General features: G+C 43.5%; 1 protein-coding gene across 4 annotated transcripts in view; it reads left to right on the top strand.

The window, feature by feature from the left end:
• Positions 1-16981, top strand: part of dpp6a (dipeptidyl-peptidase 6a) — an 810473-nt gene that overhangs the window by 508117 nt on the left and 285375 nt on the right. For all 4 annotated transcript variants that reach the window (XM_069914792.1, XM_069914791.1, XM_069914794.1 and 1 more), the window contains exon 4: positions 7707-7801. In XM_069914792.1, coding sequence (XP_069770893.1) covers positions 7707-7801 — 95 coding nt within the window. The remainder of the gene's footprint in view (positions 1-7706; positions 7802-16981) is intronic.

Genomic DNA, 16981 nt, shown 5'->3' with positions numbered 1-16981 from the left:
TCCACAATGCTCTGTGTAAGAAAACCTACCCTGACGGCTCCCCTAAACTTTCCTCCCCTCACTTTGTTCAGATGTCCTCTGGTGTTTGCTTTACCTATATCCACTGCTGTGGCCTCCACAGCTATTTGTGGCAACAAATTCTACAGATCTACCACCCTCTGGCTGAAGAAACATCTCCACATCTCTTCTCTAAAGGGATATCTTTTTCTTCTGAGGCTGCACCCTTTGGTCCCATACTCTCTCACCACGGGAAAAACATGCTAGCTATCTATGCCTCTCATAATTTTGTAGATCTTTATTAAGTCACAACTCATCCTCCTCTCCTAAGAGAAAATCCCTAGGTCTGTAAACTTTGCCTCAAATGACATGTTCTCAATACCAGGCAGCATCCTGGTAAATCTCCAGGCACCCGTTCCATAGCTCTCACATCCTTCCTGTAATGAGGCGACCAGAACTGAATGCAATATTCCAACTGTGGTCTAACCAGAGTTTTATAGTGCTGCAACATTACCTCATGACTCTTGAACTCAATCCCCTGACTAATGAAAAGCAGTATACCATAAGCCTTCTTAATTACCCTATCAATCTACACGGCAACCATGAGAGATTAATGGATATGGATTACAAGGTCCCTCTGTTCTTCCTCACAGTTAAGAATCCTGCCATTACCTATGTTCTCTGCCTTCAAATTTGATCTTCCAACTTATCCAGATTGAACTCCATCTGCCAATTCTCCACCTATCCTGGTGATATCCTATTGTACCCTACAACAACCTTCTACACTATCCACAACATCTCCAATCATCGTGTCATCTGCAGACTTACTGACCCATCCCTCTACTTCTTCATTCAGGACACTTATAAAAATTACAAGGAGCAGCAGTCCCGGAACAAATCCATTCAGTATTCCACTAGAGACTGACCTCCATCCAGACTATGTAACATCCACTACTGCCCTCTGCAAGCCAATCCTGAATCCACACAGCCAAGGTTCCCATTCTTTATGCCTTTCTGAATGAGTCTCTCATGGGGACCTTGTTGAATGCCTTACTAAAATCCATGTGATGCACCACAGCTACCACCCTACTATTGTTAATTCCTTTTGTCACTTTCTCAAGAAACTCAGTGCAGATATTATTGCAATGTTTCAGAAGAATTTAGACCAGTGGTCCTCAATCTTTTTATTTCCACTCACATATCAATTTAAGTGATTCCCATTCCATAGGTGCTCTGTGATTAGTAAGGGATTGCTTAAGGTGGTATGTGGGTGGAAAGAAAACGTTTGAAAACCACTGTTTTAATCGTCCCTAATTGACTCGTTATGTGCACGGTTTCAGAACTCCAAAGGAAATGGGCCAATGAGAATTTTTCTCAAGCAAAATATTTCAGTAACAATTGGGTCTAGAGCAGTGATTCTCAACCTTCCCTTCCCACTCGCATACCACCTTAAGCAATCCTTTACTAATCACAGAGCACCGCTGGCATAGGGAGTGAGTGGAAAGAAAAAATTGCAAACCAATGTCAAAAGCATTTGGATGGCAAGTCCCCAGGGCCAGAAGGGATATCCCCCAGGTTACTACAGGAAGTGAGGAATGATATTGCTTGGGTGTTGACAATGATCTTTGTGTCCTCTCTGGCCCCATGTCGATAGGAGAGGTTTAAAGGGATATGGCCAAACACAGGCAGATGAAATGAATGTGGGTAAGACGGTTGGTGTGGGCAAATTGGGGCAAAGTGGTTGTTTCCATGCTGTATGACTCTACAATTTATTGGCATATCAAAAGGTATAAATAATTCTATTTGCAATTTTCTATAGGCTCTGGAATGTTTTTTCATAAACTTTATTTTTAATTTGCAATGTATTGATCAATACATTTATTTTTGTCTTGAGATAAGGTACTTTTCTCAGTGAATATAATTGTTCTTGGACCCTTTCACATTCACAGCTGATGTGAAACCTCTGCAATTCAAAAGCTGTGGCGAAGCTGAGAGCCCGAAATGAAGCTATTCTGTTCTGGTTTATGAAGGGCACTTGTGATGAGATGAGAAAAATGTCATTCAACGGGGTGAGGGTTTTGAAAAATCATATTGTTTTCAATGGTGTAATTCAATTTATTGAATTATAATGTGGACTTCAAATTGTTTCCATAATTCAGAGTCATTCCAATTGACAAGGCTCGCAGCTGTGGCCAACAACAAAATTAGCTCCAGAATAGAGAAACTATAAATATGGAGATCTGCCGAAAAATTATACTGTTGCAAATATTTAATCTGTTTAATGCAAGCCGGTTTCTTCAATAAATTAATGAATGTTGCACTCAGATAATGAAACTAAAAAATATATATGAAGGTTTCATCCCTTTCTGCAAAGAGATAAGATAATTAATTAAATACATTTTCTGTGTTGCAAGATACGTTCAACCCATGCCAAGCATTCAGGAAATCAAAGCAGTTTAGGAAATGGTTCCAATATTAATTTAATCATATATTACATGCCAATTCAGAAATAATTGCTCTATTAACATATGTGAGATCAAATATAGCTTCAAATACTTGAGCCAAAATTAACACAGATGAATTGGGTGCAGAATAGTACAGCATGGTGTGGTACTAATCTATGTAAACTTACTCCACCCTCAATCTAATGCTTCTCTCGCACACACTCCATAATCCACCATTTTTCTTACATTCATGGGCCTATCTAAGTGACTTTTGAATATTTCTATTGTACTAGCCCTCAACACCACCCCCACCAATGTATTCCTGGCACCTACTTCACTGCAAAGAAGCCTACCTCTGATACCAACCCTAAAATTTATCCCCTGCAATAAAAGTGCTGTCTGTCCACTCTATGCCCCTCGTAATCTTATACACCTCAATGAAGTCTGCTATTATCCTCTGTCATTCCAAAGAACAAAACTCCAGCTCACTCAACCTTTCTTCATAAGCATATTCTCCAATCTAGGTGGCATCCTGGAAAACTTCCTCTCCACCCTCTCTCAAGCTTCCACGACCTTCCAGAAATGAGGCAACCAGAAATGAACACAATACTCCAAGGGTGATTCAACTCGGGATTTATAGAGCTGGGGCATTTCCTCATGGCTCAAGAAATCAATCCCCAGCCTAATGAAGGCCAGCATTTGCCCTCTCAGTGTGGAGGAACTGAGGGTTCTATGAATTTCAACCCCAAGATCCCTCAGTTCTTCCACTCTGCTAAGAATCCTACCATTCATCACGCACTCTGCCTTCATACAATTTTCCAAAGTGCATTACTTCATACTTTGAGATTGAACTCCATCTGCCACTTCTCTGCCCAACTCTGCATTCTACACTATCCATAACCCTTCCATGTCATCTACAAACTTACTAGCCCACCCTTCACTTCTTCATCCAGGTTGTTCATGAAAATTGCAAAGAGAAGGGGTCCCAGAGAGATCCTTGTGGAATGCCACTAGTCACTGACCTCCAGGCAGAGTCTTCCATCTCCTGCCACCATCTGCTTTCTGCAGGCAAGCAGCCAAGGTTCTTTGGATCCCATGCCTTGTGACTTTCTGAATGAGCCTACCATGGTGGACCTTGTCAAACACCTTACTAAAATCCATATGCACCATGCCTTCTCTTCATCAATTTCCTTTATCACCTCCTTGAAAATTCAACTGTGCTCATTAGGCATAAACTGCCCCTAACAAAGTCATGATGACTATGCCTGAAAAGACTTCTCTGAATGCTTGGAAATCTCTTTTCCTATCTTCTCCAATAGTTTGATCACCACTCATGCAAAACTCGCTGGTCTGTAATTCCCAGAATTTTCCCAAATACCTTCCTTAGACAAGGCACTACAAATGCCATCTCCAATCCTCCAATACCTCTCCTGGGGCCAGAGAGGACACAAAGATCATTGTCAACACCCAAGCAATATCATTCCTCACTTCCTGTAGTAACCTGGGGGATATCCCTTCTGGCCCTGGGGACTTGCCATCCAAATGCTTTTGAGAAGTTCCAACACTTTCTCTTTTTTACCTTTGACCTGCTCCATGTTCAACATTGGTTTCAAATTCACCATGCTCCCTCTCCCTGATTAACACAAGTGAAGTACTCATAATGGACTCCCTCCTTTTTCCTCCACTTTCATGTCAATGTTCCCACATTATCGCTGAGTGATACTACTTCATTCTAGACATCGTCCTGTACATCAGATATGTGTTGAACCCCTTGGGGCTTTCCTTCATGCCCTCTTCCTGCTCTGGTCAGTCCCCTCTTAAGTTCCTTCCTGGCTACCTTCTAATTCTCATGAGCCCTGCCTGATTTTTGTTGCTTTTTTTTAAATCCTTGCATATACACTTCCTTCTTCCTCTTGATTGTCTCACCTCTCTTTTCAAGCATGGCTCCATTACCCTCCCATCATTCCCCAGTCTCAGTGAGACAAGCTTATCCAGAACTCCGTGTGTGGTCCCTAAACATCTTACACACATTTCCCATGAAGAAAGCCATTACCAATTTACTCACCCAAGTTCCTGCTTAGTACCATTGTAATTGGTCTTTCCCCAGTTAAACACTTTCCCATTTTGACTACTCCTTGTCCATAAAGCTCAGAGATTTGTGAACTCTGTCCCCAAATTGTCTCCCTCCAAGAGATCGGTCACCTGACTAGGTTCAATATCTTGTACTAGCTCCAGTATGGCCACTCCTCTGGTTGGCTTGTCCACATACTGTGCTAGGAATCTTTCTTGGATGCTACTGACAAATTCTGGTCCATCTATCCCTCTTGCAGGAAGGAGGTGCCAGTCACTATTGGGAAATTTAAAGGTCCTCACAACAACGACTTTGTTATTTTCAATCTTTCCATACTAATCTGCTCCTCAGTATCCCAGTAGGTATTTTGGGGCATAGAGAATATACTCCCAATCAAGTGATCAGTAAACAATTCTTCCTCTATGTCTTCCCTTTCTGCATCTATAATAATATCCCTGATTTGCAGTGGCACTCTCCCTCCCCCACATTCTTTTGCGTCCCTCCCTTTCTCTTTTGAAATATCTAAATATCAGAATATCAAACAGCCAACACTGTCCCTGCAATAGCCAAGTCTCTGTAATGGCCACAATGTTGTAATTCCATGTGCTGATCCACGCTGTTAAGTTTATCGTCCTTAATCTTCTTGCATTAAAGTATGCACATTCAACCCATCCAACTGACTGCATTTATGCTCCATCCGCTCACCTATCCCTCCTAACAGTCTCACTATATGTTGCACTCACTTCTCCACCAATTACTCTATAATCTGACCAAATATTCCAATTCCCATCACCCTGCCTAGCTAGTTTGAACCCTCCCCAACAGCTCTATCAAACCTGCCTGCAAGGATATTAGTCCCTCTCAAGTTCAGGTGCAACCTTCCACAGAGGAGATTCCAAAATGTGGACCAGATGAGCGGCAGGAGCCAAGGTTGGGATCAGGATCATTGGGAATCAGGCACGTGGGTAGTTCTGTGGCTGGAGATGGGGTCTGCAGTGCTCGCAGTGTTTAGGTGAGTAGTAAAACTTTGGGGGATGCGACCCGAATATAAAGAGAATAAAATGAGAATGGTGGTTAAATAAGGTTTGTGAATGGTGGAGATTGGTATAAATGAGTGCTTGGTGTAGGCAATTGACTGGGTGGGCTGAAGGGCCAGTTTCTATGCTGCAGGACTCGATGATAGCACATTTGTCATCTTGGAACAGGCAGGAACCTACAAGCTGAATCTCACTGGGTTCTATTTCCTACTCTCTTTAAATTAATTGGGCTCACTGAAAAGTAAAGCCATAGAGGGATACGGGTTACAGAAACGGGCCCTTTGGCCCAACTTGTCCTTGCCAACCAGGTTTTTTTGTACACGGGGGAGGGAGATTTCACTGATCCTCTCTGCCACTCCTATGGTCCTGTGGATTGACCTCCGATCCAATTCTCTGCAGCAACTGTACCACGCTGTGATGCAGCCGGCCAGGACGCTCTTGATAGAGCTCCTAAATCAGGTTGACATAATAGTGGCCAGTAGCCTTGCCCTCATCGTTCTTCTCAGGAAGTGCAATCGGTGTTGCACCTTCCTGACAAATGAGGAGATGTTGAGTGTCCACAATAGGTTACTAGTTAAGGAACGGTGCTCTCTACTCTCTCCACCACAGAGTTATTGATGTGTAGTGGACAGTGGTCAATCCTGGTCCTCCTGAAGTCCGTGATCATCTCCTTCAACTTGTCCACATTGAGATTCATGAGGTTCAATCAAGAGTTTGATAACAGCAGGGAAAAAAAATCAACGCTCCTTAAATGTGGTGGCGCATGATCTCATACTTGTGAGCCTTCCTCGCAACAGGAGTAGGGTGAAGAGAGTGTGGCTGGGGTGAGACAATAACATAACATAACAATTACAGCACGGAAACAGGCCATTAGGCCCTTCTAGTCCGCACCGAACCAAACACCCCTTTCTAGTCCCACCTCCCTGCACAATACCCATAACCCTCCATCTTCTTCTCATCCATATACCTGTCCAACCTTTCCTTAAATAATACAATTGACTCCGCCGCCACTATTTCTCCCGGAAGATCATTCCACACGGCTACCACTCTCTGAGTAAAGAAGTTCCCCCTCATGTTACCTCTAAACCTCTTCCCCTTAATTCTTAACTCATGTCCTCTTGTTTTAATCTTTCCTCCTCTTAACGGAAATAGTCTATCCACATCCACTCTGTCTATCCCTTTCGTAATCTTAAATCCTTCTATCAAATCCCCTCTCAACCTTCTACGCTCCAAAGAATAAAGACCTAATCTGTCCAATCTCTCCCTAGACTCTAGATGCTTAAACCCAGGTAACATTCTGGTCAACCTTCTCTGCACTCTCTCCACTCTGTTTATATCCTTCCTATAATTAGGCGACCAGAACTGCACACAGAACTCCAAATTAGGTCGTACCAACGTCTTATACAATCTCAACATCACCTCCCAACTCCTATATTCCATGCAATGATTGATAAAGGCCAGCATACTAAAAGCCTTCTTCACTACCCTATTCACGTGAGTTTCTACCTTCAGGATGAGTCTGGTTTGCATTGTTGGGTGCTTAAAACTGAAGGGGGATGTTCAAGGCGAGAGCGGGAGGTTTAAAGGGGATTTTGGGTGGTAGATTTTTTCACACAAAGAGTCATTGATATCTGGAATAAGCTGCCTGGGGAGGTCATGGGGAGGAGCAGTAACAATGTTTGCCAGGGATCTGGATGTGTGTTTGAATAAGCAAAGGACTAGGGGAATATGGAATTTAATGTCAATGAGTGGGATGAGTCAGCATGGACGGGGTAATGAACATGTTTTATTGCTGCTTAACTAAACTCTTTTCTGGGATCAACATTTAAACCGAAGCCTATCTTTAATAAAAATACTCACGAGGAGAGCAGGGGGTTGTGCTCGGAACTTTAGTCAATATTCCTAAACCGACATGAAATCTGATTAGTATTGCATAATGGTTTTGAGAGACGGTGCAGTTGTTCAACTTGGTTTGAGCAGTGCTCGTTATCGAATGTGACCTTGACTTCTTAACGAACGCAGGTCTCTCTACTGCGTAGGCTAATTTTGCACAAATAACCAACTTTCATCTTTTGTGTATCATTATTACCCAAAGAAACGCATGAAATCTGCCCTGATCTGTGAATCACCTCCATTTTTTTTTCTGTTTGTTCACAGATACCCAGTTGTTGTATCGTACCTGGGATGGAAACCTGGAGAGTTTGAATGTTGAGAGCATTGGCACAGCTCTCCTAATGACAAGCCGGAAATTTGTAAGCATTTCCTCTCCCCAAGTTCTTTGTGAAATAAAAACTGAGGTTGCACAATGGGGCCCATCTGCCTCGATCAGCAGGTCACCCAGCATCTACGGAGAGAAATTCTCAGCTATTGTATTGCGTCGGGACCCTCAATCGGGATGATAGGGGAGGAGCAGGCAGAGAAGCAGGGAGGGGCCAAAAGGTGACAGGATATCGGTTAACAGAAAGTAGGAAAGGTAGAGAGATAGGGGGAACTTCTCCACTCAGAGAGTGGTGGGAGCTTGGAATGAACTACCATCTGATATGATGAGTGTGGACTCAACCTTGAGTTTCAAGAATACATTGGATAGATGCGTGGATGGGAAAGGTCTGGAGGGTTACGGATGGGAGCAGGTTATTGGGACTAACTGAATAATGGTCGGCACAGACTACAAGGGCTGAATGGCCTGTCGTGTTCTATGGTTCCAGGTGGGAGAAGAGACCACAGGTGGAGAGGGGCTGGGGAAAGAGGGGGTGGGAATGGGAGACCTATGAGGGAAAATTAATATTGGGAGTAAGTAAAAGGATAGGTGGAAATAGCAGAACAAGATTGACCTGAGAGTTACCTAAAATCGGAAAGTTCAGGGTTCATGCTGTTGGGTTTAAAGCTGTCAAGTCAAGTCACTTTGATGAAGGGCTTAAGTCTGAGATGTTGTTTATGTATCTTTATCTTTGCTACATAATGGACATTATTTGACCAATTGAGTTTCTCCAGCATTGTGCCCTTATTTCAACCATGGTGTCTTCAGATATTTGTGCTTTACTCAAGTTTATTGTCATCAGAATACGCAAGGTGCTTTTTGGTGGCCAGAATGCCGGAATATAAAGCCACCTAAAATACCCGAATGCGGCTATCGGGTGGTCACCTGAAAGTGGAGAATCCGGCCCCGAGGAGCACTTACCTAACCCTCCTCAGGGAGGTATATTCTCCAGCTTGGAGCGCTCCCACTAGGCACCTGAAAGCAGCAAGGTGCTTTCAAGTGCCTAGCAGCGGGCAGGCTGTTGACAGTCAGCTGGCAACCTGCTGACAGCCACCCTCCCCGTTGGTTACAGCTATCCACCCCGCTGCCGTAACCAACCCTCCCCACTGCTGAAACCAACCCTCCCCACTGATGACACCTACCCTCCCCACTGGTGACACCTACCCTCCCCACTGCCGACACCTACCCTCCCCACTGCCTGACAGTCCCCTGGTGTGGGACTGCAGGGCTAGAGTGGCTGGCGTGGGACTACGAGGTTGGGGTGGCTGGCACGGAATTTGGGCCCCTGACATCCCATGCTGGCTGCTCCAGCCCCATAGTCCCGCGCCGGGGGGCTGTCATGCAGCAGGGATGTGAGCTATCAGGCAGCTGGTAGGTGAGCTGTCAGACGGCTTCTCCTGCCTGAACTCAGGAGCCGGCGTTTGCTCCGCGGCACCTCTCCCTGCTTCGGACGTTTCAGGTGGCAAAACACCTCCTTCAGCACTGCTACCTGAACGTCCCTTCGCAGACACACGCAGCCACTCCGGAGGCGCATTCTCCAGGCGATTCCACCTGAAAGTGGCTACAAGTACAACCCAACAAAACATCATTCTCCAGTCCTTGGTGCAAAACACACATACATACAGCCAGACATAACACACATACAGACAACAATACATATGCAGGACAAGTATTCATAGATATAAATAAATTAAAAACTGTTCGTGAATACGAGAGCCTCGGATGGTTAGTGTGAGCAGTTCCTTTGGTGGGAATAGCTGAAAGATGCTGTGTGTGGGGTGGAAGGGGTCCTCATTGATTTTTCGCACCTTCTTCAGGCAATGATCCCAATAGATCACGGTGCTGGGAGGGGAGACACCAGGGATCCTCTCTATTCTTATGATCAAGAAGGAACATAATATGTTGTTCATTGACTCTACATTTGTCCTCAGTGGATCTTTCACAGGTTCGTATTAGTGTTTGGTTCTCCCACAAACAAACCACTTTATGATCGGACAATCAGTGTGTGTGTTTAAAATGTGAACCATATCAATGGAACTTGGATGTACTGTGTGTGGCAATAATAGCAAACCTTTCCTGGTGTAAAGAAGAGCACTTGTCTAATACCTGTCTGCTGCTTTTCACTTCTGTTGAGAAGTAAGCCTAGCAATCAAGATTCAGGTCTCAGAATCGCAAGAGGAATCATTCAAAAAAGCAATTACTTGCCGAGAAATTCACTGCACCATGGCAGAGTGAATGGGGCATTTCCCTCACAGCCTCAGGTTCAGATTTGACCTTCGGTGCTGTCTGTGTGGTGTTTGCATGCTCTTTCTGTGACCACATGCTCACCTGGTATTCCAGAGATTGTTGGGTTAATTGATCACTGTAAATCACTCTAGTTCCTTAGTGAGGGGTCGAATATGGGGAGAGTTGGATATGGGGAAAATTAGTGGGCTTAGCCTCAATGGCCATTAGTGCTGAGCTGACACAAACTCAATGGGCTGAATGGCCTATGTTGTAAGGAGATATAGAAGTTCATCCCTAGTCAACAGCACTAAATGGGCAGCAAGGTATCAGTAGGTAGGTGTAGACCTGTAACATAGCTATTTACACTTATTCCCCACTGCTCCAGTGACGGTTCAGTTGTGACATCTGGTACTGTCTAGATGGAGTTTCCACATTCTCCCTATGAATATGTGGATTCCCCATCAGTTCTCCAGCTTCCCTTCTGTATTGTAAATGTATGTGGATTGTTTAAATGGCTACTTAAAATTGCCCCCATTGTGTAGATAACGGGCACAAGAATCAAAGGTTTTAGACTTTCATGGACCTTGAGCTGGCCGTGGTGAGATGCTTTGCAAACTGCTATAGTGTCGCTTCCCAGGCCTGTTGGTCAATGGGTCCCTGCAATGGTCTACATACTTCCATGCCTTTCCTGTTGACGTGCCATCTCAATATCTTCTGACAGCATGTTTCAGATATCAACCACTCTCTGTCTAACAAAAGAAATACCACACACATCTCCTTTAACACTTAACATAACATAACATAACATAACATAACAATTACAGCACGGAAACAGGCCATTAGGCCCTTCTAGTCTGCACCGAACCAAACACCCCTTTCTAGTCCCACCTCCCTGCACAATGCCCATAACCCTCCATCTTCTTCTCATCCATATACCTGTCAAACCTTTTCTTAAATAATACAATTGACTCCGCTGCCACTATTTCTCCCGGAAGATGATTCCACACAGCTACCACTCTCTGAGTAAAGAAGTTCCCCCTCATGTTACCTCTAAACCTCTGCCCCTTAATTCTTAACTCATGTCCTCTTGTTTTAATCTTTCCTCCTCTTAACGGAAATAGTCTATCCACATCCATTCTGTCTATCCCTTTCATAATCTTAAATACTTCTATCAAATCCCCTCTCAACCTTCTACGCTCCAAAGAATAAAGACCCAATCTGTCCAATCTCTCCCCATACTCCAGATGCTTAAACCCAGGCAACATTCTGGTAAACCTTCTCTGCACTCTCTCCACTTAAACTTGTTCTCTCTTATTTTTAACAAACCCACCATGGAAAAAAAAATATTTTGTCTATCTATGCCTCTCATAATGTAATTCTTTCAGTCTCCTTCAATGCGCAAAAATGCTGACGAAACTCAGCAGGTCACACAGTGTTCTTTATGGCAAAGATATCTTATATAACCAGCGTTTCAGCCCTGAGCCCTTCGTCAAGATATGAGCAAAAAGCAGGGTGATGCCCCAATGAAACATTTGGAGAAAGGGGCAGGGGGAGAAGCACAGGACTACAGTTTGTGCACCCGCCTGCTTTTGCTCATACCTTGACCAAGGGCAAGGGCCCATAAGTGATGCTGTATGACCTGCTGAATTTCTCCAATACTTCTGTGTATTAAAGTACTTACTGCATCTACCTTTCTCTCCTCATCTCAGCTTTGACTCTGGCCAACGTGCTGAGGTCACTGATGCCAGTGAAGCAGTGTCACTTTTCCTGTTCTATTACTACATTTTTTTTTACAGATTTCCAGATTTAAGTTCTTATTCACTCTCCCCTTGTTCATTTATTATCTGATTGTATCAGGGCAATCCGTTGATATACAGTGTCCCCTGGTCCACGGTGCAAGACAGTGCAAGTACACAAATGGGCAGCCCGGATGGTGTAGCGGTTAGTGCAACACCGTTACGGCGCCAGTGATTATGACCAGGGTTCGAATCCCGCGCAGTCTGTCAGCAGTTTACACATTCTCCTCGTGTCTGCATGGGTTTTCTCCGGCAGGGAGTCCAGTTTCCTCCCACCCTTCAAAATGCTACCCGGGTGTAGGTTAATGGGATGTAAATTGGTCAGTGTTACTCGTAAGGCCGATTTGGCCTTTTACTGCGCTGTATGCCTAAAATTTAAAAATAAAAAAAAATAAAGACATAACACACGTGCAGACAAATGATACATATACACAGAACATATCTACATGTATTAAAATAAATATCATTAATAAATAGTAGAGTCACGTGGAGTTGTTTTAGCATTTCAACAGTCAATCACCGTTCCCACTGCCCTTGGGATGAAGCTGATCCTCAGCCTGGTGGTTCTGGCTCTGATACTTCTGGATCTCTTTCCCACTGGGAGCAGCTGAAAGATGGTGTGTGCGGGGCAGTAGGGGTTCTTACAGATTTGGTGAGCCCTCTTTGAACAACAATTGCAGTAAATCATGTCGACGTGGAAGAGGGAGACCACAGTGATCCTCTCTGCTGCTCTAATGGTCCTGCAGATTGACGTCTGATCCACTACTCTGCAACATCGTGATGCTTCCGGCCAAGGGGCTCTCAAGAAAGCTCCAGCAGGAAGTTGACAGAATTGTGGCCGGGAGCCTTGTCTGCCTCAGCCATCTAAGACAACATAATCACCATTGCACCTTCCTGACAAGTGAGGAAATATTATATGTCCAGAATAGGTCACTTTTTAAGTGGACTCTGAGGAACTTGGTGCTCTCCACTGTCTCCACTACAAAGCTTTTTATGTGTAGAGGAGGGTGATCGTCGCTGGTCTTTCTGAAGTCTACACTCATCTCAGATTTTAGATTTCATATTTATTGTCAGAGGCCATACATCACATTACATACAACGCTGAGATTCTTTTTCCTGCAGTTGAGGCATAATTTCCACTTATTGGTAGCGCAAAAAAAAAGCTGCACTTTGTCTTGTCCATGTCGAGACACAATTGTTATTCTCGCACCATTTTGCGAGATTTTCCACCTCTTCTCTTGTCCACCTTCGGGAGGATGATCCCATTGCTCCTACCTCCCCATGTAATTGAATCTATCCCAAACCAAGGAGAATGAGAATGGTCCATTTAGCGACTCCTTTCAACAAGCAGAATGTCTTCTTGGACAAAAGTGTTATAACAATATAACAGTGAGTATATTGTCATTACATTGTACAATTTACACATGCACCAAAATTCTTACTGCGGTACTTCTAATACTAAGCTTATTTGAATTAAAATGACAATAAGATAGATAATGAATATTCATTATTGCAGAAAAGGGTGCTAGCAGTCCTGGTGTCAGAGCAGATTTTTTTTACCTGGTAGTGACATGATTTTCCCATTCTGACGTGTCTTATTGCCTTCTGGGAGTAGTTGTTCACACAGGAATGACCAAATATCAGTATCACAGCGCGATTTTAGGCCGAATACCTGAAATGCAGTATTTAAGGAAGCTGGACTTCATATTCATTAGCCCATTGTTAGATTGCCGGCGGTCTGTGAAAATAACTAGGGGTCGAGGAGGTAAAATGTCAGAATGGGAATGAGTCCTTATTTCCTGTTCCAATCTTTCTACACAGACTGCATTCTGGGAAATTGGGAATAATTTCCTCGAACGCAGCAGCTGTGTCAAAAATTATGTATAACAAGGGAAGGTTCAGGGGTCAGATAGCTGTTGGAAAGAAGATATTCTTGAACCTAGAGGTGCTTGATTTAGGCTCTTCTTCCTTCTTCCTGAAAGTAGCAGTGAGAAGAGTTTGTGGCGAGGGTGATGGAGGTCCTTTATGATGTTGGCTGCCTTCTTGATGACAATGAACTTGAACAAAGATGTCATCGTCGGGGGGGAGTTCAGAGCTTGTGATGGATCTGGCTATGCTGGCTGCCTTCTGCGTGCCTGTGAACTTGAATTACCATACCAGGCTGTAATGCAACCGGCCAGTATACTTTCCACAGTGTATCCAATGACTTGCCAAACTTCCTCAGATTCTTTCGGAAGTTGAAGTATTGGCGTGCCTTCTTCATGGTTACCTCTTTGTGCTGGCTCCAGGAAAACCCTTTTGAAATATGGTCTCCCAGTTAATCCAAGTTTCCAACCCTCTCCGCCTGCATCCCATCAATGAAAACAGGTCATGATCCCTTGGCCTCCCCTTTCCAAGGTCTTTGGTCTTGCTGATGTTGAGAGCAAGGTCGTTGTTCTGACACCAAACAACTAGATTCTCAATCTCCTTCCTATGATGTATCTGAACATTTGCCCTTTATTTCAACCAACAGTTGTGTTGTCAACGAGCTTTAGGTTGTGTTGAAACTGAATAATCATGGGTATAGATGGAATAGAGAAAGTAAGGGATTAATCACGCAGCCTTGAGAAGCTGCTGTGTTGATGGTCAGCAGAGAGGAGGTGAGGCTGAGAATCTGCACTGATTGGAGACTGCCACTGAGAAAGTTGAGGATCTAGATGCAAAGAGAGGAACACACTTGCAGATCCCTGTTTCATTATTAGTTTTGCTGGTATGATGGTGTTAAACACTGTGATTTAGTCAATAAGCAATAGCCTAATCTGAATCAGAATCAGAATTTATTGTCATGAGTATGTTCACAAAATGTGTTCTTTTGTGGCAGAGACACAGTGCAAATGTTGCTGTACAATTACATTTAAAAATAAATTAATTAATGCAAGAGGAAAGTGAGCTTACGTCTGTGGTTCATTGCCCATTCAGAAATCCACAGGCAGAGGGGAAGAAGCTGTCCTTGTGGTACTGGGGTGCTCATCTTCAGGTTCCTGTGCCTCCTTCCTGATAGTAGCAATGTGAAGGGGGCATGGCCTTGGTGTTGGGAGTCCTGCTTTCCTAAGGTTCCGGCTCTGGTTGATGTCCTTGATGGAGTGAAGACTGATGACTGGGATTTGCAGACCAAGGTCACGATTCTGTCGTTTTTTTATCCCCTCCCGCCCTATGCATTGGGCTCCGTGACAGTGATCCAACCACTCAAAATGCTCTCCACAGAACACCCGTAGAAAGTTGCAAGTGTCTTTCGTCACATACAAAATCTTCTCAAACTCTTCAAGGAGTATAGCCGCTGGTGAAGTATAGCCGCTGGCAAAATGTGCAGGTAAACAAATTCTGCTGGAGGGGAATGTTGTGATTAGTGCAGTGCTACTAGAGCACCAGAAACGGATTAACTACTACCTAGGCCCCTAGGCTGGGGGCTTTAGTAAAGCTCCCCCTGAACTTTTCCCCCCCACCCCACCCTTCATTGAATAGAATGAAGTCACGTTAATATACATTAAATAACTTGTATCGTTGTACTGTGTACTACACGTATAAGCTAGAAATTTAATTGTACCAACATCCCTTTCCAGAAGTGCTTTCATGTAATCACGTTCTGACTGGTATTGTCAAGTAATCAAGCGTGGTCTTCACTTGAAAACAGTTTGCAGTTAAAACAGAGCGCTTTACCCATGCCTGGAGAACGGCACAGCCAACTTCTGATTTTCTTGCCATTTGTAAGGGAGCAATAAAACATGGACTTACCAAAGTAACATTTCTGTTTGCCGTCATATTTTATAGATTTCACAATACTATACATTCATGTTCCCACAAGCTTCGCTCTCTGTCTTTAACCAGTTTACACGCATGTTAATGCAATTTTGTGACGTAATAACTTCATCACAGTAAACAACTATCACGCGGCTGCAGTACAAAGTCCTAAAAACATTACTTTTAAATATTTCTATGTTTGGAGTCTAATTTAGAGAACAAAATAGTATTTGTAATATTCCAGATATGAAGAAATATATGCAAAAGTACTGAAATATACTCAATTAAACCATTTTGTTTTGCTCTCGGGCCCCCTCCCTTCCAGACCCCTAGGCATAAGTCTACTCCGTCTAATGGTTAATTTGCCACTGCCAGCACCCTGGGTTTGAATCTGCCACTGTCTCTAAGGAGTTTGCATATTCGCCCCGTGATATTTGAATCATTATTAAATACAGGTGGGGTACATATATAACCATATAACCATATAACTACTTACAGCACAGAACAGGCCAGTTCGGCCCTACTAGTCCATGCCGTAGCAAACCCCCACCCTCCTAGTCCTACTGACCAGCACCCGGTCCATACCCCTCTAGTCCCCTCCTATCCATGTAATGATCCAGTCTTTCCTTAAATATAACCAATGATCCCGCCTCGACCACGTCTGCCGGAAGCTCATTCCACATCCCCACCACCCTCTGCGTAAAGAAATTTCCCCTCATGTTCCCCTTATAATTTTCCCCCTTCAATCTTAAACCATGTCCTCTAGTTTGAATCTCCCCCTTTTTTTTTTTTTTTTAAATTTTTTATTTTTCACACCATAAATCACATTAGCCATGATATACACTATTTCTTTTTCACACATATACAGTGACTTTTTCTCCCCCCCCCCCCTTTCCACCCAAACCACCCCCCCACCCCCCCCCCTCTCATCCATTTTAGGTATACAGTCTAGGTTGCATTAAGCCAGTCAGACAATGTTGTCATTCAACAAAATTACACCAGAAATTCTACTGAGTCCATTCTTTTCTTTCCTTCTCCTTCCATCAACTTAGGTAATGTTTGTCCCCGGTAGGTTTTCGCTATTGTATTTAATGTAAGGCTCCTATACTTGTTCGAATATTTCAATATTATTTCTTAACCTATATGTTATTTTTTCTAATGGAATACATTTATTCATTTAAATTTAGTAGTTTCTTCCTTTTAATTTGGTTATGTATTCCATTAATATTTAAAGACATATAGTTCAGCGTAGCCCTTTTATATTTTGTTTATCTTCTCTTTCCGTTTTTCCATCATTACCTTTCCTCCTTTTCCATTTCTGTTTTCTTATTTTCAACTCTTTATAAGACAACATTCCTACAACATTCAACATTTTC

The sequence above is a fragment of the Narcine bancroftii genome, chromosome 1 (genome assembly GCF_036971445.1).
Source record: "Narcine bancroftii isolate sNarBan1 chromosome 1, sNarBan1.hap1, whole genome shotgun sequence".
Classification (NCBI taxonomy): Eukaryota; Metazoa; Chordata; class Chondrichthyes; order Torpediniformes; family Narcinidae; genus Narcine; species Narcine bancroftii.
The sequence above is the reverse complement of the archived record's forward strand: the minus strand, read 5'-3'. Positions and strand labels throughout refer to the sequence as shown.